Source organism: Bactrocera tryoni, chromosome 4 (genome assembly GCF_016617805.1).
Source record: "Bactrocera tryoni isolate S06 chromosome 4, CSIRO_BtryS06_freeze2, whole genome shotgun sequence".
Lineage (NCBI taxonomy): Eukaryota > Metazoa > Arthropoda > Insecta > Diptera > Tephritidae > Bactrocera > Bactrocera tryoni.
Genome location: NC_052502.1, coordinates 17,231,597 through 17,255,227, shown reverse-complemented (window position 1 = coordinate 17,255,227; position 23,631 = coordinate 17,231,597). Strand labels below are relative to the sequence as shown.

Sequence of the window (23,631 nt, the reverse complement as noted above, 5' to 3'; positions counted from 1 at the left end):
AGATGGAGCAATCCCGTATTAGATCGTCTAACCGGTGGAGTTTGCTCGTCGAATTCATCACAACAGGCGCGTCGGCCCTCACGCGATCACTTGAACGCTGGCGGTGGGGTTGCAGGTGGTATTGGCGGTGCTCCCGGTAGCGCCGGCCTACATGGCTTGCGCAATGAGAGCTATTACATGGCAACAAATGAAACGTGGTCGCCAGCTTTGCATCATCAGAAGATGATGAATGGCCACGTCAATAACAACACAGTTTTAATTGAAGATGATCCAGAGCCAATGTCACCGTGAGTACTCTTTTCTGCCCTAAACCCTCAAAAAATGTATTTGAACATATTTTTATTTTCTGCCTTCAGCACACTGCCCCACCATCCCAACGATTCAGTGTGCACACAAAGCAGCAATGGTGGCCAAAACACGACCACAGCCGCACCGGGCTTCGATGCCACATACTCGTCCCAGTTGAGTCTCGAAACGAACAACTCGGGCGTTGAGCATTTTTCACGCGACGCGCTTGGGCGCCGTTCAATATCGGAGAAACATCACGCCGCCTTGGATGCACGCGAAACGGGCACCTACCAGCGCAATAAGAAGTTGCGCGAAGAACGCGAACGCGAGCGCCGCATACAACTAACCAAGTCTGCCATATATGGTGGCTCCATGGAGTCGCTGACAGCGCGTATTGCCAATGCGAATGCGCAAATACCCGGCTATAAGCACACGAAGACCGCTTCCGGCGTGGAGGCGCAACAACTGCAAGCGGAGGCACGCGATCAAGTCGGTGATTTAGGTCCCTCGTTGGGCTTGAAGAAATCCTCATCGTTGGAGTCGCTGCAAACCATGGTGCAAGAGATACAAATGTCCGATGAGCCGCGCGGTCCGACGGCATTGCGTGCGCCGCGTGGACGTGGACGTGAGGACAGCTTGCGCGCCGCTGTGGTGGCGGATCCCGAGGCGGGCAGTAAGTTGCGCTGCAATTTAATTTGTTTTCTTATTTATTGTTATTTTCTCTAACTCTCACTACAGAGCCACGCAAGCACTGGCTGCTCGAGGAGGGCACCGATCAGGACGGCGGCTTTGCGCATCGCAACGGTCCCTTCCAGAGTTCGCTGAACGACGGCAAGCACAAGTCGCGCGCCAAGAAGCCGAGCATATTGCGCGGCATCGGACATATGTTTCGCTTCGGCAAGAATCGCAAAGACGGCGTTGCACCGATAGATGTGCAAGCCGCTGCCTTGGCTGAGCGCCCGCCAGCCTCGCTACCCAACAATCAGCTGCCTGCCGCCGCTTTGGCCGCGCTCGATCGGAATACGAAGCTGGTGCCGCCTGCCTACCAACCGCCGCCGCCCTTACCGCCTGCCAACAGCACCGGCAGCGGTGGCAGTGGCGCAAATACGGGCGCTGGCGTTGGTAACTTGTCGTCGAACTCGAATGGCATACACCACAATGATATTTTCAATCATCGCTATCAGCACTATGCCAACTACGACGAACTGCATCAGCAACAGATGAGGTGAGCGCGCGTTTGCTTCGCTGAAAATTGTATAAATTGTTTATTTCTCAACATTAACTGATACACGCATACACTCATATACACATATACATGCATTTCTATATACATTTATATATAAACAAAATTATATAAGCGTTCACTGCGCTAACTGTATGTTGCGCTTTCATGAAGAAAAATAATTATTTTTGTTAATTTTTGTAATGAAAGTCGCTGCGACATTTGGCAGAACTCGCATTTTACACACACACACACACAAATACATTTACATTTTCACTCTCTTTAATGTCTGTTACATTTTCTCTTTTTCTCTTCCCATCAACAAACCACCATTATCACTACTATTTTCCGTTTATTTTTAATTTTTTGAAATTATTCTGCAAATAAACCGTTATAATATTGCATTAAACAAACACGCCACATATGCGCATATGCAAAATTTGCGCTGCCACACTTTGCAAAAAATCTGAAAAAATAAAAAAAAAAATTAAAAAATCAAACAAAACACACACACACATGCCCAAATCTATTGCACTATTTATGCACGAAAAAGCAGCGAAAGCGAAAACACGGCCACTAAACAAAATCAAAATAGTACAGATGTTTTATCGGAGTCGACATTAGAATGCATGCGGCAACAAGTTATCAGGCAGCGCATTAAAGTCGAGGCGGAAAGGTAACTACTAACTGCAACCCAACACGCACACATACACACACATTTGAAACCTACATACATAGCGCTCTTAAATGTATGTATGTACATACATATATAAGTACTTTGTAGCTGTATATGTGGATGCTGCGGTTGCAACACTTAAGCATTCTTAAACCACACGCCTCTCACCTTATTAACTTACCACCGGTTTTTTCGGTGCTCGCTTTGGTTCCTATTGCAGCTTTACCCCTAGATATGTGCGTTTGAAATCGGAAGATTGGATTTGCTTTGAATTGAAGTAATTGCCACATTGCTTACTTAAACACTAGTTTAGTTTTAGTTGCTAAAGTTATTATTTTTTAAGTATTCATTAATTTATTATATTTAATTATTAATTTTTTTTAAATTTGTTGTATTTTTTTTGGTATCTCTGTAACTGTATTTTATTCGATGCATACTCTTGAGTGGTTAGGTACCTAATTAATTACTTTAAGGGGTAATATACAGTCAGAAAGCCGAAGAAAACGAATTTTCCTGATTTTTTTCTCAGAAAACTTTTGAATTCCTTGATACAAAAATTTCGTTTTAAAAAAAAAAATCGATAAATCGATTTCGACTAAAATTTCACCCTTAAATTGTTTATAAAAAAAATTTATCGGTGAGAAAAAATATATTTAAGAAGCTCGTGTTTGAGACTAATCGGTTTTGACTTTGACTTTGAAAACACTTTTTTTTTGCGAAAAACGCATTTAAAGCTTGGCTTTGTACTTCCAAGTATTCTACGATATAAAATTTTTTGTATGTATTCTTAAATATATGTACATTAAAAAATAAAATAAAAAGAAAATCGATTTTTTAAAAAATCTGCCTGTACATACCCCTTACTTATTGTAATGATTTTGTAGTTTTTTTAATGTTAGACATAACCTATATATAAGTATACATATATGTATATATATTTCGTAGCAAAAAACTTTAGTCAGCTTTTTTAGCAGCAAACCATCGAAAAAATAATTCCCACGACTTCCGGTTCTACGTTACCCGAATTGTCCCGAATTTCTTCCGGCCAAGAGTTGTTTTTTTGAAGATCCAAGAAGAAAATAAGGCTATTTATGTTTGTTTTTAATCAACTTCATATATTTCGTACTTTTCCAATTCACAAGGATTGTATAGTCAAGAAATATCCGCACTTTCTTGTTCAAAGTTAATTTACAAGGAGTGTTCCTAAGTAAACAGGACTTAAAAAAAACAGCAAATGGGGTTTTCGGCAAAATCAATTTATTTTATTCAAACTAGTCTCCTTCGGCTTCAATACAGCTTTTTGCACGGTCCAAAAGCAGGTCGAACTATTGTTTTAGCTCGTTGGCCGGTATGGCCGCCAGTATGCCGGTGCAAGCCTTTTGAATGGCCTCTACGTCTGCATAACGCTTTCCGCTCATGGGCAAATGCATTTTTCCGAAAAGAAAGAACTCGGAAGGTACCATGTCAGGTTAATACTTCGAGTGGTTAATGGTTAAAATGTGATTTTTCGTAAAATAATCGTCCTTCGAATGTTGGATTCTGAGCAATTTTTGGTCGCCAGTCAAATGTTCGGTCACAATGCGATAAATCGATGTTTTGGAGATGTTCTATTCCATTTCCAAGAAATTCAATGATAATTTCGGCTGATTTTTGATGAATTCACGCACAGTTTCCATGGAATTCCCGGTGATCACGGATTTTGATTGGCTTACATGTTGATCGTCATTTATGTCCTCACGACCACTTTGAAATCGTTGAAACCACTCGTGCACTCTGCTACGGGATAGGCAATCATTGCCATAAACTTGTTTATCAATTGAAACGTTTCGGTCAAAGTTTTACCAATTTTAAAACAAAATTTAATGTTGGCTCTTTGTTTGAAGCTCATTTTCGCACCGATAACACTAACATACTGACATTTAAAACGCAATAACTTCACTTCCAATCGATGAAATGTCATGAAATTCTCACGGGACAATCGATAAAAATAGCAGATTCTAACGCACCAGTCCACATATAGATGGCGCCAGCAAGGGGGCGCTAGATTCAAAAAGTCCTGTTTACTTTGGAAAGCACCTTGTATTACAGTCGGCGAAATGTCACCATTCAACCCGGTTAAAGACCTAAACTGCTCAATCAAAGCACCAAATATTTAAAATAAGTCTGTAAAAATTAAAAAGAAAAATGACTGCATTTTTTTTAGAAATTATTATTTTATATTATCTTTAGTAGCTATTACAATTACGATTTTTACAATTTTTTAAACAAAAATATTTAATTTCCTAAGATTATATTTTCTACTTTAATTTTTGGTTGTATTGTTGCTATTTTTTATTTATTTTACCCCTTTTATATTATATAATTACGCTTGATTGGTTACTTGCATTCTAATGTCCGCAGAAACAAATTTTATTTATTTTTTTGTTTTAATTTTTATTATATTATTTATTATAACACACACAAAACACTCATATGTACATACGTACTTTTTCATTACACATTTTGCATGCGCCCACTTTTTTCGCTTCACACGCTTTCCCTCACCTTTGCTTTGCTTTATTTTTTCATTTTCATTTCCTTAGGTATTTCTCGCCTTGCTATACTATCAAGACATACATATGTACATATTTAGACATATGTGACCTGGTCTACGGAAAGGGGGCTTAGGTGTCAAAAAATCAATTTTCACTTTTTAGTTGGATCGGATGGAAGATGAGATGCTTTTTCACGTGATAGAATCCAAAAAGTCATAACTAGTTTTCGCACGTTAGCTCCCTTTTCGTAGACCAGGTCACATATTGATATATATTTCTCACACCACATCAACATTACTCATGCCATTTTTCCCTTCTGTAAACGTTCTCTCTTGCATATACTCACATTCGCGCCCTTGCTTTGTCACGCCCTACGCTTTGCCGCTGTACATTTTCGATGGGTGTTTGTGCGGTCTGTGCAGTCGCCGTCATCAGCATTACCATTCGCAACGCAGCGCCCGCTCACAGGACATCAACTTGCAGCATCATCATCATCACGCCGCCATGTTGAGCAACAGCGGCAGCGCTGCCGACAAGAGCAACCTGCTGCGTCCCACCTCCACATACTATGAGTACGAGACGGTGCAGCACAGTGTGAGTCCAGCCGCGGCGGCGGCGCAACATCATCAGCTGCGCAATGGCAGTCTCAAGCAAAACGGACATCACTCACCGATAACGGTGAATGGCGTGCAGCAGCAGCAGCAACAACAGCAGTCACATCAGCAACACAACAACAGCAATCATCATCAACAGCAGCAGCAACAACAACAAGCACAACAGCAAACAGTTGGGCCACCACCACAAGCGCAACCACACTGGAAAGTGGCGGGCATGAATGGCTTCTCGCCCGCCTCACTCAACAGCAGCGCGCGCAGTCGCGGTCCCTTCGTCACACACGTGACCATACGCGATCAGAGCTCAGCGGCCATCGCCGCACAACAACCCACATACCAAACGGTACAGAAGCAGCAGCCGCAATTTGCGAGCGCAGTCGTTAGCGGTGGCGCGCAGCCGCACGCATCGAAAGTGTGACTATAGGTGCCGGTGCTGCGCCCAAGGCGTGGCGTAGAACAAGCAAACCGCGCGGCGGTTGGTGATACAGCGTACGCTGAGCTGGCGCGCGATGCGTGTGATGTTGGTGGTGGCAGAATGGATGATGGCAGCAGCGCTGGTGGCGACAATGACTACGAAGATGTGGACTCGGATGTGGTGGAGATATTCTACCTCGCCACCGAGTGTTAAAGCGTGTGTCGCCGTCGACGGGTTTCTAAGTCAACAGCAATACAAAAGCGTTCGTGTAACAAAATAAAAAAAAATTGGCTGAGAGAAAAAGAAAATTTGTAAATAAATTATGTTCAATGTGGCACACAGGAATTGGTACGAAATCCTTAAATCATGAGACTGCAACAAAACAAACAACAACAAAAAAATATCAAGTGCTGGCATACAATTACAAAATGTAGAATTTGTAATCATAAATATTTTAAGTAATTAAAGTTAAAATTATATATAAAAGAATTGTGTAAGCTGAGCGCTAACGGTAGTTGCAGCTATTCTGCGAAATTTACATTTATATATACACTAACATACATTCCGTTGCAGCATTTGCATAGTTTGCAGCTTGAACAGTATTGTTTTTAATTTAAAAATTATTTAAATGCAGCAATGTCGTCTGCATAGCGTTAAAATAAATCGAATATATTGTAAATTTATTACTGCAAAAAAAACGAAACGAAAAAATCCGTACATACATAAATATACGAAGTAGATTTAAGGAGCCAACTGCTCAAAGTGAGGTTAGGCGCGAACTAAACACTAAAATTAAGTTAAAAATAAAGCAAAAGTATGCCAACAAGCGCGTAGATATGTAATTATACATTTATTTACGTCAGAAAGCAGCATAATTTTCTTTAAAAAATATGTGGAATATTATATTTTATTTTCTGTGTTTAATATATATAATGCGTAGACACCAAAATGCAGCAAATTAAAGCTATAGCGTGGCAGAAAATGCTTATACGTACATACAATATGCTATAATTATTGTATTTTTTGTTTAATTTGTAATTATTGTAACAGCAATTAAAAATAAATGAGTGTATGCTTATTTTCTTAATAATAACTACTTGTTAGCTATTTCTTTGTGCATATTTAGCATTAACGGCAAGCTTATGTTGTTATTTTGTGTTATAACGCGGCAATTAACACTTTTGAAAACAAATTTTTGTTATAAATTAATTTTTGAAAATTAAGCACATAACCTAAAAGTGTAAAACTACACGCCAGCGTGCTTATTAGTGACGTTACAATTAAAAAAAAAACACTTTTGAAACAAATATTTTGTTGTATATTAATTTTCTTAAAAAAATTAAGCACATAACCTAAAAGTGAATAGTGCATATGAGTTACGTTAAAGTTCTAAAAATGCGAATTTCGTTATTCTTAACGCAAACATATGTTAATAGTTGACATATAAAGACGTATGTATATAGTTTTTAAAAATATATATTGACATTTGTTTTTATATTTGGAAATAATATTTATATTTGGAAATAATATTTCTATTTGGAAAGAATTTTGCGTAGCTTTAAAAGCCGTTGCCGTAGCTAATTTATGTCTATATATTGAATTATGCAGCAAGCTTTATTATTACAAATTTATTCTAATTTCGTCCACTTTTTAGCTGCCGCTCTGACTAAACCAAGTTTGTGAGCATTTGAAAACTTCGAATTTTGTTACTACTAACTACTGCTTTTCATACTATTTAAATATGCCGAAACGCTCTTAAAAACAACTAAAAATTGTTGAAAGAAAAAAAATTATTTTGCACACTGAAATTGCGAAAAAAATTCATCCAATTATATCTGAATGTTGACTTTCAACAATAAACAATAACAATCAAATTTCCACTCGTACTCTATTCCACCTGTCACAGTGGAAGTAAAATCCAATTGGCTTCAGTGTAGCCACCTTTGTCTATGAAAAAATGCTTAAAACTTATTTTCTACTTAAAGTTTTTCTAATTAAAAGTATTAAAAGTTAATAGTGTACATTTTCATTCCAAAAATATTACTACTACTACCAACTACTAACTATTTTTGTACTTAAGCAGCGCAAACTAGGCGTTTAAAATTACTTACAGTGCATAATAATTTAATTCATTTACAAAAATGCAATTTTTCAATATTTTTGAAATTTAAAATGAAATATAAAACGAAAAACATTGACAAAAATTTACAAAAACAACTATATACAGCAGAGCTTAGTATCTGTGTGTGAAAAATAATTCACGATAAAGCAAAATTTTGTAACAAAAATTAAAATGTAAATACAAATTTGCATTAAAAGCGAAATAAATGAAAAATTATAAATTCAACTCTTGAATTTAAGCAAGAAAATGTGTCTAAAGCTTTACATACATATGTATATGTTTGTTTGTAAACACAATTTTTTTTTGTAAAAAATTTTTGTAAATAACAAAAACATTGCATAAATGCTTATACATGATAACAATTTTTTTCAACCAATTTCGGGCACACCTTGACGCCATGAAGCCATCTTTAACCTAACCTAACTTTTAAGTCACACATTTAACGCCGCCGCAACGCTCTAGCACACCAACCAAACGCACTCATTGTTCATTTACATATGTATGTATATACGTGTATGTATTTGTCCTTTAACATTTTTGTGTGTGTAATATGTATGTATTTCTATATACGTATGTGTGTTAACATTTTGTAAATAATATTTGTAATATTTATAATTTAATTTACATACATACAATATAAGTGAAAGCATAAGACATTTCTGACATTTATAACATAAGCGCGTACATAACTGTTAAAATATTTGTCTATATATGTTTAATTACATTTAATGCAATTAATTTCATTAATTTTTTGTTAAGCGTGGTTTGAAAGTGTTTGTGAAAATACTTAATTTTGTAGAAGCTGCGCCGATTTTTGTTTGTTTTATTATTGTTTGTTAGTATAATATATTAATTTAGTTTTTTTTGTTACTAATTTTTGTTACTTACGCTAATATATTATTCTTTTTTTCTAATTAATTTTTGTTTATTTTGTAATATATGTATTACTATTATTTTTTACAAATTTTTATTTAATATTTTAATATATTATTTTTTTTCAAATAATTTTTGTTTATTTTTATTATTATTAATTATTATATTATAATTATTTTTTATTTTTTTCCATTTCTCTCATTCCAATTTTTTCCATCATTTTCATTTATAAATATTTGTTTAGTTTGTGTTTACTTTAGCTTTAAAATTAGCTACTAAAAATATTAGTTTTATATACAAACTTACATATAGACATGTACTTAACCTTAAATATTACTAAGTGACTAATATTGCTCAGTATAAATTCCGTAGCTTTGTAAGTTAATATTGTAATTTGAAATAAACGTTTAAATGTAAGTTAATTACCAGTAATAAAAAAAATTAAAACGATACAATAAAATTATGTCCAAATTAATAATAAAGAAAAAATATTAAAATAAATGTAATTTGTGTTTATGTGATTTGTTATGGTGTTTGTGTAACTAATCCGATTGCACGTGACTTATGCTAGATTTATGTTTCAATTTCAGCCAAAAAATGAAGAAAATATTTTTCATATTTCTTTACAAATAAGAAACACGCTGGCAACCCACAATGAAATTTATTTCAGTTTTGACTTTTAAAGTTAAAAACACTTTAAAATGCAGGCGATGGAAGAGCTTATCATGCAGAGGGCTACATTTCTTGTTGTTTTTGTTGTTGTAGCGACATAAACACGATTCAGTCGCGGTAACTGCTTCGGCTGCTTATAATCCGAATGCCTTTGAATGGCCAATTAACATTGAGAATCACTAAAATGAGCGTTTTCCTCAGCATTTCAACCTTATAAAGGATGAAAAGTCCAACAAAAATTGTTATATTTGTCTCATAACGAATTTAAACCAATTTTATATAAATGTATGTACATACATATATACAGAAAAAAAATTAAAACAAAAACAATAAATGTATATAAAAATAGAATAAATTTTAAATATAAAAACTATTAATTATAAAATTAAAAATAATAATTAATAAATTATAAAAAATAACCTCAACATTTGTTTTTTCTATTCACTTTGGCATTTCAGTACACAAAACTTATCAACAAATCGAACACGTAAGTAATCGATAACTTTTATTTATTTTTCACTTAACAATTTTCTTTCGTTACAAAAAAAATAATAAATAAAAATAGTTAAAAAATATATAGCATTTTCAAAATGACACTACATTATCACTTCCAACGATTGCCGCCAGCGCCTCTGCCTTTCGTGCTCGGTTGTGCAGTTTGTGCTTGTTCTTCTTGCGCTGCCAGCTCCTCATCGAGCAACAAATCGAAATTGCCCAAAGCATCTGCGCTAGGTATTTTATTCCAACGCACGCTAAAAAAAGAGAAAATAAAGCCATATTACAGAAAAACAAATATTACTTTAAAAAATTTTAAACTAATAAAAACAATCAATAACAAAATATAGCAACTAAAAATGTATTCAAATTCAAATTCAAACAAAGCACTGCATTAACTTTATCCGGTTTCACAACATATTCAAGCACCAAACCACGCGGTTGGCAACCTTGCTAAACAGATGTTGACACACCCACACACACAAAATTTCCGCTACTTTGACAGTACGCCATTACACTTTACAGTTTACCGTTGGAATTGTGCAAAAATCGCAGCGTCATTTCGTGCTCCGCGTGAAAAGTGAAAAATCGTGTAAAATTAACAAATTTTCTTGCACTTACTCGGGTACACCGTCCGGCGGTAACACTACAGATAATATATTATCGATTAGTTTATATTTTAGTATGCGATCAGTGACTGTTGTTGAGGTAAGCGACGGTGATGCATTCACTTCAACTAGCCAAGGCTTCAGATTGTTGTCGATTATTATATCGTAGCCGTAACACTCAAAGCAATGGCGATCGCTGGCCATCACTGGCGCTACAGCGCGCAGCGAATGCACAATTAGCCAAGCAATTGAACCGAAGAGGCGATCCGTCACCTCCTTGCCACGTGTGCCCTCTAAGTAGAGCGCTAAATTCTGCACAGACCACTTGCCGCCGTGCAGATTGTTGTATTCGCCCTTTAGACGGAAGGTGGAAAAGGAAATGAAATAAAGTATGTAAGTAAAAAGAAATCGGTAAAGTGCGGTTATATTTGTTACTTGACACTTTTCATTTTATTGCAGACTTCCTACTTACGCCATGCTTTTGCACGCTCACGTTCGTTAGATGCACATACATATTGTCCAGCTCGGTAACGCTTGTGTCATATTTGACAGTGCAGAAGCGGCAAAAGCCCTGCTTGAATAGATATGCTTTTAGTGGGCGAAACGAGGTGACCAACACGTAAAGCCGCAAGTCGAATTTCTTGCCGCCAATTAGCAGTGGATTGTCAATGTATCTAGTGTTTGAAAACAGTGTAGTTAAAAAATAATTGCATACAATTAAAGTGCATGACATTTACTTGGAGATGACATAACTCTCTTTGGATAATTGTTGGTGGAAAGGACCCTTTGCTTCGCGTGACCAGCGCTTCAATTTTGACAACTTGTTGATGAGAAAAATGCCGGCGCCTTGTGATTTGCCGCAAGGTTTCATGATCCAAGTGCTTTGTGGGTTTTTGCGATACTCCTCAACAAACATATTGTAATCTAAAAACATTTAATTAATGTTTAATTAAAATCGTGAGTTCTGCAATTGGAAAAAGTGTTTTCGAAAAAAGTTTAATAATAATTAAAATGTATGCAAATAAATAAATCATATTAATATGTCATGTAGTAAAAAAGGCGAAAATTTTAAGAAATGGAAATAAATAAAAATAAAAAAATATAATTATAATTTAAGGTGTACACAATGCGTTCAAAATAAAATTTAAAATAAATCGATAAAAACCAGTGAGTGTAAAAAGAAAGTGGTAGAAGAAAAGTAGTGGCAAAAGGTGTAAGCCAAAAAGCGTAATAAGAAGTAAAATGTGTGAAAGTATGTAAGTAAATAATAAAAGAAAATAAAGTGGGTTAAAATGAAAACGGTTAAAATATGCTAAAAAAAGCTTCAAAAGTGTAGTTAGTTAAAAAAAAATCGTGTGCTAAAAGAAAAATAAGCTCCGTGAAAAAAAAAGGTTAAAGGATGTGAAAATAAATAAAATAGCGAAGGAAAAAGGTTGAAAGTGTAAAAAAAATAATTAAGAAAAAAAGTTATTTTTCAAAAAAGTGTAAAGGTGCAATTATAAATAAAATAGCAAAATAAAAAGTTTGAATGTGTAAAAAGAAATAAGAGAAAAATAAGCTATTTGAAAAAATGTAGAAAAGGTGCAAATTATAAATAAAATAGCAAAATAAAATGTAAAAAGTGTAAATTAAAAATAAAATAGAAAATGAGAAAATAAAATGTGTAATAAAAAAAGAAGCCATTTGTCAAAAAAAAAATCAAAAGTGAAAAATTAAATAGCAAAATATAAAGTAATAAAGTGGTAGTGCTATTGCAAAAAAAGTGTAAAAGGTGCAAATTATAAATAAAATAGCAAAATAAAATATAAAAAGTGTAAATTATAAATATAATAACAAAAAATAAATAAAATGTGTAATAAAAAAATAAGTTATTTGTTAAAAAAAATCAAAGTTGATAAATGAAATAGCAAATATATAAAGTAATAAAGTGTTATTGGTAAAAAAAGGGTAAAGGTGCAAATAATAATAAAATAAGAAAATAAAATGTGTATCAAAATATAAGCTATTTGTAAAAAAAGTAAAAAATAAAATGCCAAAATAAAGAAAAAAGTATTTCATAAAATATCTATTACAAAGTCATCAATAAAATATATATGCTATTAAGGTTGTAAAAAAAGAAAATAAAAAACGTCAGCTTTAAAGCTTGTGAAAAAAAAGGAAAAAGCGCCAGCTTAAATAATAAATGCTAAAATGTTTTTACCCGCCGGCAATACAAATGTGATGGGCACGAAATCCAAATACACATAACGCGGCGCACCGGCAGCTGTTGGCTCAGAGCGCTCCGCCAGTGGATTGCCTTCACGCTCCAAATCCTTGCGATAACGCTTAATATTTTTCACCAACAAATCCTTGCGCGACAGCTCATAGTGATTGGGAAAGTGATTGATCATTCTGTAAGTAATTTATTATTACTTTTTACTTATTTCATAAAGCATATTTATACTTGTATTACAATACTTTAACATATCTGTAACTCACTGATTGTCGTGCATGCGATAGCCGCTGTCGACGCTAAAAATATTGCGACACGTCTGCACGCTCGCCCAATAAAAATTCCAATCATCATCGGGACTCACTTGCGACCAACCGCGTTTCTCGAAATTATTCACCAAAACTGATTTGTCCAAATCGGTGCAAAAACTTATGCGCATACGTTCGTGTGGTACCGCATTGCCCGCTCTGCGTGGAGTTTTTTTCAATTTGTATTTTTTAAACATTTCAAGCAATATGCATTTATATAATAAGTATTTTAAATTAATAAGTGATTTTTCGCTCAGCGTATGTTAGATATGCCACAAACTTATGCTACTCTACTATTTATGTATTGTTGTACTTAAGCGCTCAACTCACCTGCCATACATTTAGTCAATTCTATTCGATTTCAATTGTTTGATTCACGATATTATGCTATATTTAACGGTTGTTGGGCTTGTGATTTATTTGCTAATATCCTTATCGAAGTGGAGTTCGTTGCAATCAAAACAATTAAGGATCGCGAATGTTGCGCTAAATGTCCTATTTAAATGCTTTAGGACGGCCTTTGCAGTTGTTAACATACGTACATATGTGTGGGTGTATGTATTTGCGTTTGTTTACACTTCGTTTTATTGAACCAACAGGCGCCTCGTATTGCTGCTAATAATTTAGTGTTGCTAAGGATTTTTTTTGCCGTTATTTTCTATAATATTTCACTAAAAACATGCGCTTTGACTTAGTCTTTGTCTGCCCGAAAATATGTAAATTTATTTTTTGTTGTATTATCGCTTTCTTTTTTCTATTTCCAAGTGAAATATACAGACAAAATAGAAAAGTCTTCATGTAAAAGAATTTATTCACAATTTATATTTGCTTTTTCAAGTATTTAAGTCTGTATATAATTTTTATGTAAAAGTATGTAATTTTTGTCTATAAATATTTAAGACTTGTCCAAAACTTCGCTGGAAGATGCTCACTTCCCAAAATTGAGAGGTGTAACGTCTACGCTGGCTAGGTCATGTTGTCCGGGTGGACGAAAACACTCCAGCTCTGAAAGTATTCGGCGCAGTACCCGCCGGGGAAAGCAGAGGATGAGAAAGACCTCCACTCCGTTGGAAGGACCAAGTGGAGAAGGACCTGGCTTCGCTTGGAATATTCAAATGGCGCCACGTAGCGAAAAGAAGAAACAGCTGGCGCGCTGTTAACTCGGCTATAATCGCGTAAGCGGTGTCTACGTCAATTAAGAAGAAGAAGAACTCTTGCAATGAAGGCTTTTGTTAATATGAGAGACATTTTTATGAAACTCATTCGAAAGATCAACATTACATACCGAAAGCAAATATTTTGTAGATAATGCATACTTATGGGCGCTTTTGACACTAGAATTTTGAACTTTTGTATCCTCATATAACTAATTATAGTCGGAAGAGGGGAAATTAAGTTTGTAACACCCAGAAGAAAATGTCGGAGATCTATCCAAATATTTACAAAGAAACAGCGAGACGAGTGGAGTCGATTTAGCCATGTTCGTCTATCTTATTGTATTTTATATATACGCGAACTAGTCCCTCAGTTTTTGAGATTTCGATCTGAAAATTCGCGCACATCGTTTCTACTGATCTGTTTTTTATTTTGTCTAAAGCGACGGGATCAGGCCACAAGAGCATATAGCTGTCATACAAATTAACCGCTCAAAACCAAGCCCTTGTATGAAAAACTTGTTGACTTGGCGAAATATCTTCACGAAATTCGGCATGGTTTATTGTCCGAGGCAACAGAACAATTTTGGAACAATTCGTTCAGATCGAACCCATCTATTGCATTGATGCCATATAAACTGACCGATCATTATCAAGATAAAAATCGTTTTATATCCTGTTATGCTATAAGAAATGCACCTGTGAAGGATATTATCGCTTCGGTGGAGCCGAAGTTAACGTTTTTTCTTGTTATTACTAAAGTCGAGCAAACTGTAGTTACTTTCGCTGGATTATTGGAACGATCCCTTTTCACTTTTCTTTTATTCTCGTTTAACTGTGTCGAAAATATCAACCCTTTTCTGTTTTAAAAGTGCAGGAGGTGGCATTGTGGTAATACAAGGGGCTTTCTTTTATATATTCGATTTAGAAAGCCTTCGAAATATTCCTATTTTTGCTTTAGATGGAGTCTACCCTATATAATATCTAGGTTTTTAGTACTGGAATTCAACAGATGGCAATAAGTTATCACAGATTTTGAAAATTCCTGCGAATCCCAACGTCTTTGAAAGCGTTATCTTCTCTAATTGCGGGGAGAACCATATGTAAAGAGGATTGTTGTTATAAAAACTGGATGAACTCAGTCATCTTAGTTGATGTATTGAGAATTCAATTTTCATATGCTGGTTAGCTTTACTTGTTTATCCTTTTTATCCCTAGATAAGTGATTTTGTGCCTTATGTACTCTGGGTACCTTTCTATTTTTATATCAAGACGAAATTAGAAAACTTTGAAGAGACTGTTTTAAAGTCAGGAACTGTCTCTAGTCAAATTCCAACATAACGAAATTTAAATGAAACTTCGTTAATTTCTGATTTACATATATTTGAAAAATACTGAAAACTTACCTCAAATAAGTTGTTGGAGAATTTTACCAAAAAGAAAGCTTCGGAGCTTTTCATAAGTAAAGTGAAATGGTTTTACTTGTTCAGTGCTCAGTGATCATTCAGTGTTTTTCGGTGATCGCGTGTGGAAGTACATAAATCAAAAGAGCTTTCTAAATATAGCACATAGAAGAAAATATTTTTTTTATTTTCGATTTCAATTAAGGAGTTATAAATTTCGAGGAAACTGAAGAAACGTAAAACTTGAATAAATAACCGAAAAAAGTGTCCTGATTGTGCATACTTCAATTGTGAAATGGATTTGCTTTTCCTCAGCAAACGTATTTTCCTTGGCACCGAGCAGGGCTTCTTGAACGGTGGCATTATCGTCGACACAGAGGGCATAATACGTAAGGTCTTGCGCACTGCACAAGAGGTGAATACTTATGTCTACAACACGGAGTCGGAAGCGGTGAGTTTAACGAGAGCGCGGAAGAGCGGCGAAGAGAGTGAAAGTGAAATTCGAATTGTATTGTTTTGCCGGCTAACAGACGGTTGAACTGAACTCTTTATACCAATGCGCTCTATTTGTTTTGATTTGTCGTAGGTCTATGACTTTGGCGACAAAGTGCTTATGCCGGGTCTGATAGACGCCAATGTAAACATCAGCGAACCGGGACGTAAAGATTGGGAGGGATTTGTAACAGCAACGAAAGCAGCAGCTGCCGGCGGTTTTACAACGATCATTGATCGGCCGACGTACGTACCGAATATATTTGTTATTAAGATAAGGCGATTCACGAATATTCCTTAAAAAACCGATCTTTTTAGTAACACTATACCCCCAACAACCAGCGTCTCGGCGTTAAAGACAAAAACCGGTGTGGCGCGTGGAAAGATTTATGTGGATGTCGGTTTTTGGGGTGGATTAGTGCCCGAGAATGCCCAGGAAGCCGAGCCACTACTAGCCGCCGGTGTTATAGGCCTACAATGCACACTTTCGCCTACACCGGCGCCAGTTGGTGATGCTTTTCCCGCCATCAATCGAAAAGGGCTGGAGGCGGTGATAGATAAACTAGAAGACGGAACCGTTGTGGCTGTAAGAAACTCGAAAGCGCACGTAGCGTTAAAATGAGCAAAAATACAAGTTTATTTAATTTTTAGTTCAATGCTGAACTTCCATTGAAGACTCCCATCGGACCTGATGAGGAGGAACCCAAAAAATATGAGTCCTTCTCGCGTACACGTCCTGCCGAAATGGAGGTGAATGCCGTCCAATTGATCAGTCAATTGGCCACTGCATATAAGGGGTATGTCGGACTGTAAAAATTATGTGAAACTGCTATTGACGATCCATATTCTAGCAAACATATGCATATCATGAATGTGAGCTCCGCAGATGTGCTGCCCATTGTGGCGCAATGTAAACGTGCAGGCGCGGACCTAACTGCCGAAACTTGTCCACACTATCTAACGCTATCAGCCGAGCAAATCGAAGATTGTCACACGGAGTTCAAAGCCCAACCGCCAATACGCAACAAATCCAATCAACCAGCGCTGTGGGAAGCTTTGAAGAATGGCTGTTTGGATATTATCGCTTCCAATCACTCGCCAGCGACGCCGGGCGTTAAGTGTTTGAATTACGGTCGTGCACGTGGCAACTTTTTGAATGCTTGGCCGGGCATTTCGTCATTGCAATTGGGTCTCTCAATAGTTTGGACACAGTGTCAGGCACAAGGGCTCGGCATGGAGCACATTTATCGTCTAATGTGTCAAAATCCCGCCGTGCTTTGTGGTCTATCGAGTTTCAAAAGCAGAATTGAAGAGGGTTATGATGCCGACTTTTGCATATGGGATCCGGAAGAGGAATTTAACGTGTCGGCGGATATGCTTTTCTCCACCAATAAGGTATCTGGATTTTCCAAGACTAGATTTGATTTATATTTGAATGTTTTTCAACTTAGGCTACACCTTACATGGACCAACGCTTACGCGGCGTGGTGCATGCCACGGTTGTGCGCGGCTTGCACGTTTATCAGCAGTACGAGGGCTTTGGCCAGCCACTGGGTAAAGTGTTGCTGCGTAAAACTACTAAGAAAATTGTTAAATTTGTACGAATGTAATGCTGGCTTTTTGTTAATATGAAGATTAAGGTTCACAAGTGTCATAAAAATTTAAGAATAAGTGTTTTAAATATTAAGTTCTGACATATTTTGCCTTAATCATGTCATATGTATGTTAGTAACGTTGCACATGACCCTAATGAAACTGTTGTTCTTGTTGTAACGGTTATCTAGTCCCTGCTTAGGTGGTAGATTCATGTTGGTTGATGTTGTTGTAGCGGCAGAAATCTGCTGAGTTGGCAGTCCTCGACCGGATAAAAATCCGATTCCGTTACGGTTACGTACATACATTCGACGAGTCTTGTTGGTTGTCATCGAATTCATCTAATGGCAGGCTCAGGAAATGTGCTGTTTGAACTGGATCAGACTATAGAGAGAGGGGTGTTAGATGAGTTGGGGTCGCTGCGCATGCAAAGTTGTGATCATGTGAGAACTCATGGATTTATATTTTGCATATCGGGTTCGATTCTAAATAAGTAAGAGTTTAATATGCCTCGGTATCTAGCAAGAGGTTGCCCAAAGGTCGCTCTACATTCGCAGTCAGCAGTTCCGGTGGCCTAACCTCGTGGAAAATGTATGGTTTCTGCGACAGAAAAACTTTGTAGAATATTTTTGTAACGTTCGACTTATCCAGGTTGTTGTTACTGTTGTTGTTACTGTTGTTGTTACTATTGTTGTTGTTGTTGAAGCTGCAGAAATCTCTCGAGTTGACAGTCTTTGACCGGTTTAAAATCCGAGTCCGTTCCAGTTACGTAGACCCCACTGTCATGGGAATGGACTTATCCAGGTCTTTTGTCATGGTCAGGAGATTAAATGCTTTCCACTCTCAACATAACCCCACATAAAACGACACGAATGCTACCTAACCAATTTGATACCAGAAGCTTTAGGAACTCATATAAAGCTTTCTAGATTCTAGTAATTCCAATTCCACATCTCAAAACCATTAAAAATTTAATATTTTCATATTTCGCTCGCTACATACATATCAAAGAACAAAATCGACAGACTGAGTTTTTCCATACTCTTATACAGTCTACGTTCATCATGTACACAGTTTTTGCTCACTTCTTCAAAAGCGTGCTAATCAAGCTTAACACATCTGTTTGTTCCTTTCGTGATACGTCTTCATCATCATCAGATTTATTACTGTCAAAGCCTTTAGTATCATCTTCCTCCTCTGCTTCTTCAGCTAATAGTGGACTTTTGTTCAATTTCACATGTGGATGACGACATTCGAATATTTTCGAATAGAATATTAACTTTGTTTGCAGTATTGAATCGATAAAGTATCGCTGAAAATCCTTGCTGCGCACTTCATGCCGACCATGCGTATGATATTGTCGACGATAACCCTCAAAACGGTACATTACTTTAACGGGAAAATGTTTTGGCAGGTGTGCTGGTACAATAGCGGTGAAATGTACATTAGCCACCGCTAAGGGGTTGGGGCAAGCTGGTGTGGGTTTCGAAAACGTGGCATCTAGAAAATATCTCGAACCTTTATTTGGTACAATAGTGGCTTTGTCATTGATGGCGAGCGTAAATTTCGTACATTCCGATAAATTCCATAGATATATATAATCGCGTACTTGCTGGAATATTTCGTTCACCGAAAAGTCCTGTATATTAACCCAATTAATACACTTCTCCTTATATATAGCATCAAAGCTAAGAAAATCGGGATAGTCCTCTTTCGTATCGGGTACAATTTTCGGATCCGGATAGAAATATTCTCCAGTGACATCACTCAATATCCATTGCAGCGCAGTACAGACCGTGTCATTTACTACTTTCTGCATAACTTGCACAATCTCATCCAGCGATAGTAAATTGATATTGCAGTTGGAAACTCTGGGTGAATCGCCATGACAGATCCCACAATCGTAACGGTGATGGCGTAAGCAGTTCATGTTGTTGGCTTAAAATTGAAATAAACGTGCAGAAAAATATATCAGAAAGAATTGATTAAATTGAAAAAAATAATTCTGTTTTTTTTTTTTTATTTTGACTTCATTAAAACTGATGTGTTTATGGTTTGAATTCAAAGTGTATACAATGTTCTCCCTCCGTTTTTAAGATATCGTTCTGAAATTTCGCACCCGTCGTTTTCTCCCCAAAAAAACCAAAAATGCTTGTATGGAGAACTCTTTCATTTCACAAGGTATCTTCAAGAAATTTGTCAAATATTATTACGATAGGCATCGCTGCAATCTCAGAAGAAATTGTCCGTACTTAAACTGGCATAAATGCGACTATATTTCGATGCTTTGTCTTCTGCTTCAATCAGTGAGAAAAAACGCCAAATAAGGTGTAAAAAATTAAATTCTATATTTATTAATGTGATTAATATTATTACAATAATTTTATACTTTTGCTAAACAAAAGCTTTCGAGAGTATTATTTGAAAGTTAGTTAAATAAATCTAACGCACTTAAGTCTACATACCTGGTACTTAAAATTTTTAATTTAATTTACTGCTATATTCTATTTTAATACTTAATCTTCAATTGTCATGGTAATTTTCGTTGATTATTATAATTTTTGTCTTAATAACGCACTCATGAGTGTTATTTGTTAGTTTTACCATGATTTGTAGCTGTCTTCCAACAGTTCTACATGCATACAAACACTACACTTCAAATATACCCGGCATATTATCATTCACACAAAACATTAGCATTTCTTCTAAAGCGTATTTTTGTAGTTTTGTTTTGCCCTATAACCGCATGTAAAGCCACCTTGGTTGTGTCTAAAATTCTAAGCAACTTAATAGACTTCAGTCGTTAATACACAAAACACTTTTAAATCAACCGATTTGTCACTACCACTTTTGCTTTAACTACTGTGGCACAATCAACGTGCCACGCCACCCGACACTTCACGTTGTGATTCATGTGCTTCTGTCTGTCCATAACAGTATTTGGGCATGCCATCACGATATTTGTTCTCATGCGCCACAGAGTGCGAGTTCGTTCGACACTTGACCAAACACAATTCGAAATGATCCTCGACATGCGCATAGACAGCTGCCTGACGTCCAGTAATTGTGCGCAACACTAGCTCCAACAGTGCACGTTTCGAGGGATGTAGACAGCAAGAGACGCAATATTCGTATATATCACAGCAATGTGTTGTTGTATTGCATGTATCGCATGTGTAATATTGTGTTTCGGGCACTTCGATGTCACAGCAATTGCTGGGCAATAAGAGATGTTCGCGTCGGCAAAGGAAACCGCGATCATCGACGAGCAAATCGCGTCCTTGCACCGAATTGCGGCAGTGTATGTCTGGGTCGTTGGTGCGATTCTGTGACTCCTCGGGCAGTAGGTGTTCCTGTAGCGTTCGCCATATAAGTGGGCGTGTGCGTTGCACGGTAAGCACATTGTCCGCATGCAGTGCGCGTAGACCACCAAACTGTTAATGAGTAATGGGAGGAGGTGAGACCGTTTTCTAGTGGGTATATACATATGTAATAAAGCACTTACCTTAAGTAAATTCGTTAGTAAAAATATGAGGGCAAGTAACGTGATGGTTATATAAAGGATACGTCGGCCAAGAAATCGTGGCCACATTGTCCTTTGCTCTCTGATTGCTGTGTAAAGTTCACTGCTGGCACGCTAGCTGGTGAATTTGCTGTGACATAGCGACTCTCAAAGTTTACTACATATGACCTATGCGCATCCAATTCACGTACACAAACGTGGGCTCTCCATCGACCAATTAGGAATGTTTCAAAACATTTTATAGTTTTGTACGAACGCTTTTAACACAAAATTTTCTGCAAACAATGTGACAATAAATTAATATAAATTTATTTTCTCTCTTTTTATTGGAGAAATGCGAGTACGCAGTGATACAACAAAACAAAAGTAATAATCAGACAGTTGATCAGCTGTTGATGGTGTTGCCATCATGTTTAGTTGATATTTTAGCTTTTATTGAGAGATTTTTGATGTAATTTATTTTTAAATATCGCGCAGAAGTCTTTGTGTTTTTAAATTATATGTTAAAGAAATTTTAAGATTTGATAAATTAAAATTGTTTGAATTTAAAGGTCACACGAACAGAAATATGTGTATAATAGTACAACTGATGAATTTGTAAGCAAAGTAACAATTGGTTATTCAAAGTGGTTCGTGTCTTTGATAACTTTTGATAATTCATTATACATGTACGTTTAAAACGAAGCAAATGCCAACAAAAAATAAATAAAGTACTTAATTCGAACCGAATTGTAGACTATATTTTATAATTTAATTGATAGGAATGTCAATTAGAAAGTCTAGCGGATTTTCTGTATTTGGAAATAACTTTCAAGTTGAAGGTAACCTAAAGACAATTGGAAATCCATAAGTAATGCTTACACACACACACATTTGGACATACATATATATGTATGTATGTACCCGCATTGCCATTTTCTACTCACTCACCGAGCTAGGAGATATGAATAGATGATATTTTATCTCTGGATGATATTCTCAACAACTTGATTATACATTTTGTTAAGTAAATATTTTGAAAGAACATTCAGTTCAGTGCGTCCAGAAAGTATGCGTTGACAAATTTTCTTTCGCAATCTTTCATTTTCGTTTTACTCAAAAATATTCCCTTTTTTCATTTCTTATGGCATTTAGCCGGATGATAGCCGGGTCAATTCCGGTGCGTAGAACCGGCTGTCGTGGGAATCGAAACTTGGTTAATCCTCACCACCACAACGGGGATTAGATAACTCCGCCAAAACAACAACAACATACATATATACACTATATAGTTCGATCTGAACAGTAATCTGTGGCAAATAAAGATTTCGAGTTGTTTTCGAGTTCTGTTGTCTCAATTTCGGCGATTACCTCTTCATTCAACAAAAATTTCTTCCCAGCGATCATTATTTTGAGATCTGAGAACAGGAAATAGTCGTTGGGTGCCAGATCTGTAGAAAACGGTGGATACTGAAGCAATTCGAAGTGCATTCTTGGTGAAGCAGCACTTTCTTTTATTTTTAAATGCGGTAATTTTTCGGCGATTTCATTCTACAAACGGTCCAATAATGTTACGTATTAGTTCTTGTTGCTGTTGTAACGTGTACTTAAGCCCCGTTAGGATGGCAAGGATTAGATAAGTTGTCATCGACGTCATCTAACGTTAGGCCCTGGAAACGTGCTATTTCGACGGGGTCGGACCGAATGGAGAATGGTGTCAGATGTGTAGGGTTAGCATGGCATGTAATGAGATGGCTAGTATCATGCATGCTGGACATAGTACGTATAATTAATATGTCGGGGTCGATTTTGGATAAGTAAGCGTTTAACCTTCTACAATATCCAGAAGGTAGCTGCGCAAGGGTCACTCTCGTTTTTCGCAACTACTCGAGCAATTCCAACAATGCCTAAAACAGCCGGTTCTAAGTAACTGGAATTGACCCGGATTTTATCCGGCCAAGGGCTGTTATTTCGAAGATCCTACCTAGTTTATAACGGTAAGTCTAAGTTACGTAATAGTCGCTATTGATGATTCTTCCTTTTTCAAAGTAGTCAATAAAAATTATTTCATGCGCATCCCAAAATACAGACGCCATTACCTTGCCAGACTCTTCGTGTTTTCACACTTTGAAGCGGGTTTATCATGTGCAGTGCACTCGAATGACTGCCTGTTGGACTTCGGAGTGACATGATGGTCACATATCGACGCAAACAGTCGGATTTTTTACACCTGAATATCTCCAAATACTGCTCAGAATCATCAACTCCACGCCTTTTTTGGTCCAAAAATGAGCTCAACACTTTTCACAGAGCGTTCTCGTGACCAAATATTGGTGAATTATATTATATGTTGAAGAATTTGCGGTCATCAAAAAACATTTTGTGGATTTTTTTGAGGTTTTCGTCGGTAACAAGCTCTTTTGGGTTGGATCGAAGGCGTCCTATGCG

At 36.5% G+C, this 23,631-nt stretch overlaps 5 protein-coding genes across 10 annotated transcripts in view; 2 read left to right on the top strand and 3 right to left on the bottom strand.

Moving 5' to 3' along the window:
• Window positions 1-7,929, top strand: part of LOC120773973 (partitioning defective 3 homolog) — a 61,030-nt gene extending 53,101 nt beyond the window's left edge. Inside the window, exons 6-11 of one of the 5 annotated variants that reach the window (XM_040103215.1) lie at window positions 3-287; window positions 357-961; window positions 1,027-1,513; window positions 2,067-2,186; window positions 2,407-2,463; window positions 5,143-7,929. In XM_040103215.1, the coding sequence (XP_039959149.1) occupies window positions 3-287; window positions 357-961; window positions 1,027-1,513; window positions 2,067-2,186; window positions 2,407-2,463; window positions 5,143-5,752 (2,164 nt within the window). In that variant the 3' untranslated portion in view covers window positions 5,753-7,929. Of the gene's footprint in view, window positions 1-2; window positions 288-356; window positions 962-1,026; window positions 1,514-2,063; window positions 2,187-2,406; window positions 2,464-5,142 lie in introns of all 5 variants that reach the window. The other 4 variants (XM_040103214.1, XM_040103217.1, XM_040103216.1 and 1 more) reach the window with 4 other exon arrangements.
• Window positions 7,930-10,001: 2,072 nt separating this feature from the next.
• LOC120776187 (probable tubulin polyglutamylase TTLL1) lies at window positions 10,002-13,776 on the bottom strand. Of its 2 annotated transcripts, XM_040106812.1 has the most exons (7): window positions 13,370-13,776; window positions 12,998-13,198; window positions 12,720-12,910; window positions 11,257-11,443; window positions 10,992-11,193; window positions 10,533-10,873; window positions 10,002-10,168 (listed from the first exon to the last, which is right to left on the bottom strand). In XM_040106812.1, the coding sequence occupies exons 1-7, from the start codon at window positions 13,378-13,380 to the stop codon at window positions 10,021-10,023; spliced, it is 1,281 nt and encodes a 426-aa protein (XP_039962746.1). In that variant the 5' UTR covers window positions 13,381-13,776; the 3' UTR covers window positions 10,002-10,020. The 2 variants fall into 2 exon arrangements, with proteins under 2 accessions (XP_039962746.1, XP_039962745.1); XM_040106811.1 differs by lacking the exon at window positions 13,370-13,776 and having other exon boundaries at window positions 12,998-13,236.
• Window positions 13,777-15,749: 1,973 nt separating this feature from the next.
• On the top strand, window positions 15,750-17,728 carry LOC120776186 (allantoinase). The gene is made up of 6 exons (XM_040106809.1): window positions 15,750-16,047; window positions 16,183-16,334; window positions 16,407-16,674; window positions 16,740-16,885; window positions 16,940-17,483; window positions 17,540-17,728. Exons 1-6 carry the CDS (start codon window positions 15,892-15,894, stop codon window positions 17,696-17,698), a joined length of 1,425 nt encoding a protein of 474 aa, XP_039962743.1. The 5' UTR covers window positions 15,750-15,891; the 3' UTR covers window positions 17,699-17,728.
• A 947-nt stretch (window positions 17,729-18,675) lies between these two features.
• Window positions 18,676-19,611, bottom strand: LOC120776188. The gene has a single exon (XM_040106813.1). It carries the CDS (start codon window positions 19,609-19,611, stop codon window positions 18,763-18,765), a length of 849 nt encoding a protein of 282 aa, XP_039962747.1. The 3' UTR covers window positions 18,676-18,762.
• A 494-nt stretch (window positions 19,612-20,105) lies between these two features.
• On the bottom strand, window positions 20,106-21,548 carry LOC120776189 (SREBP regulating gene protein). The gene is made up of 2 exons (XM_040106814.1): window positions 21,187-21,548; window positions 20,106-21,115 (listed from the first exon to the last, which is right to left on the bottom strand). The coding sequence occupies exons 1-2, from the start codon at window positions 21,271-21,273 to the stop codon at window positions 20,555-20,557; spliced, it is 648 nt and encodes a 215-aa protein (XP_039962748.1). The 5' UTR covers window positions 21,274-21,548; the 3' UTR covers window positions 20,106-20,554.
• Between the last annotated feature and the right edge of the window lie 2,083 nt (window positions 21,549-23,631).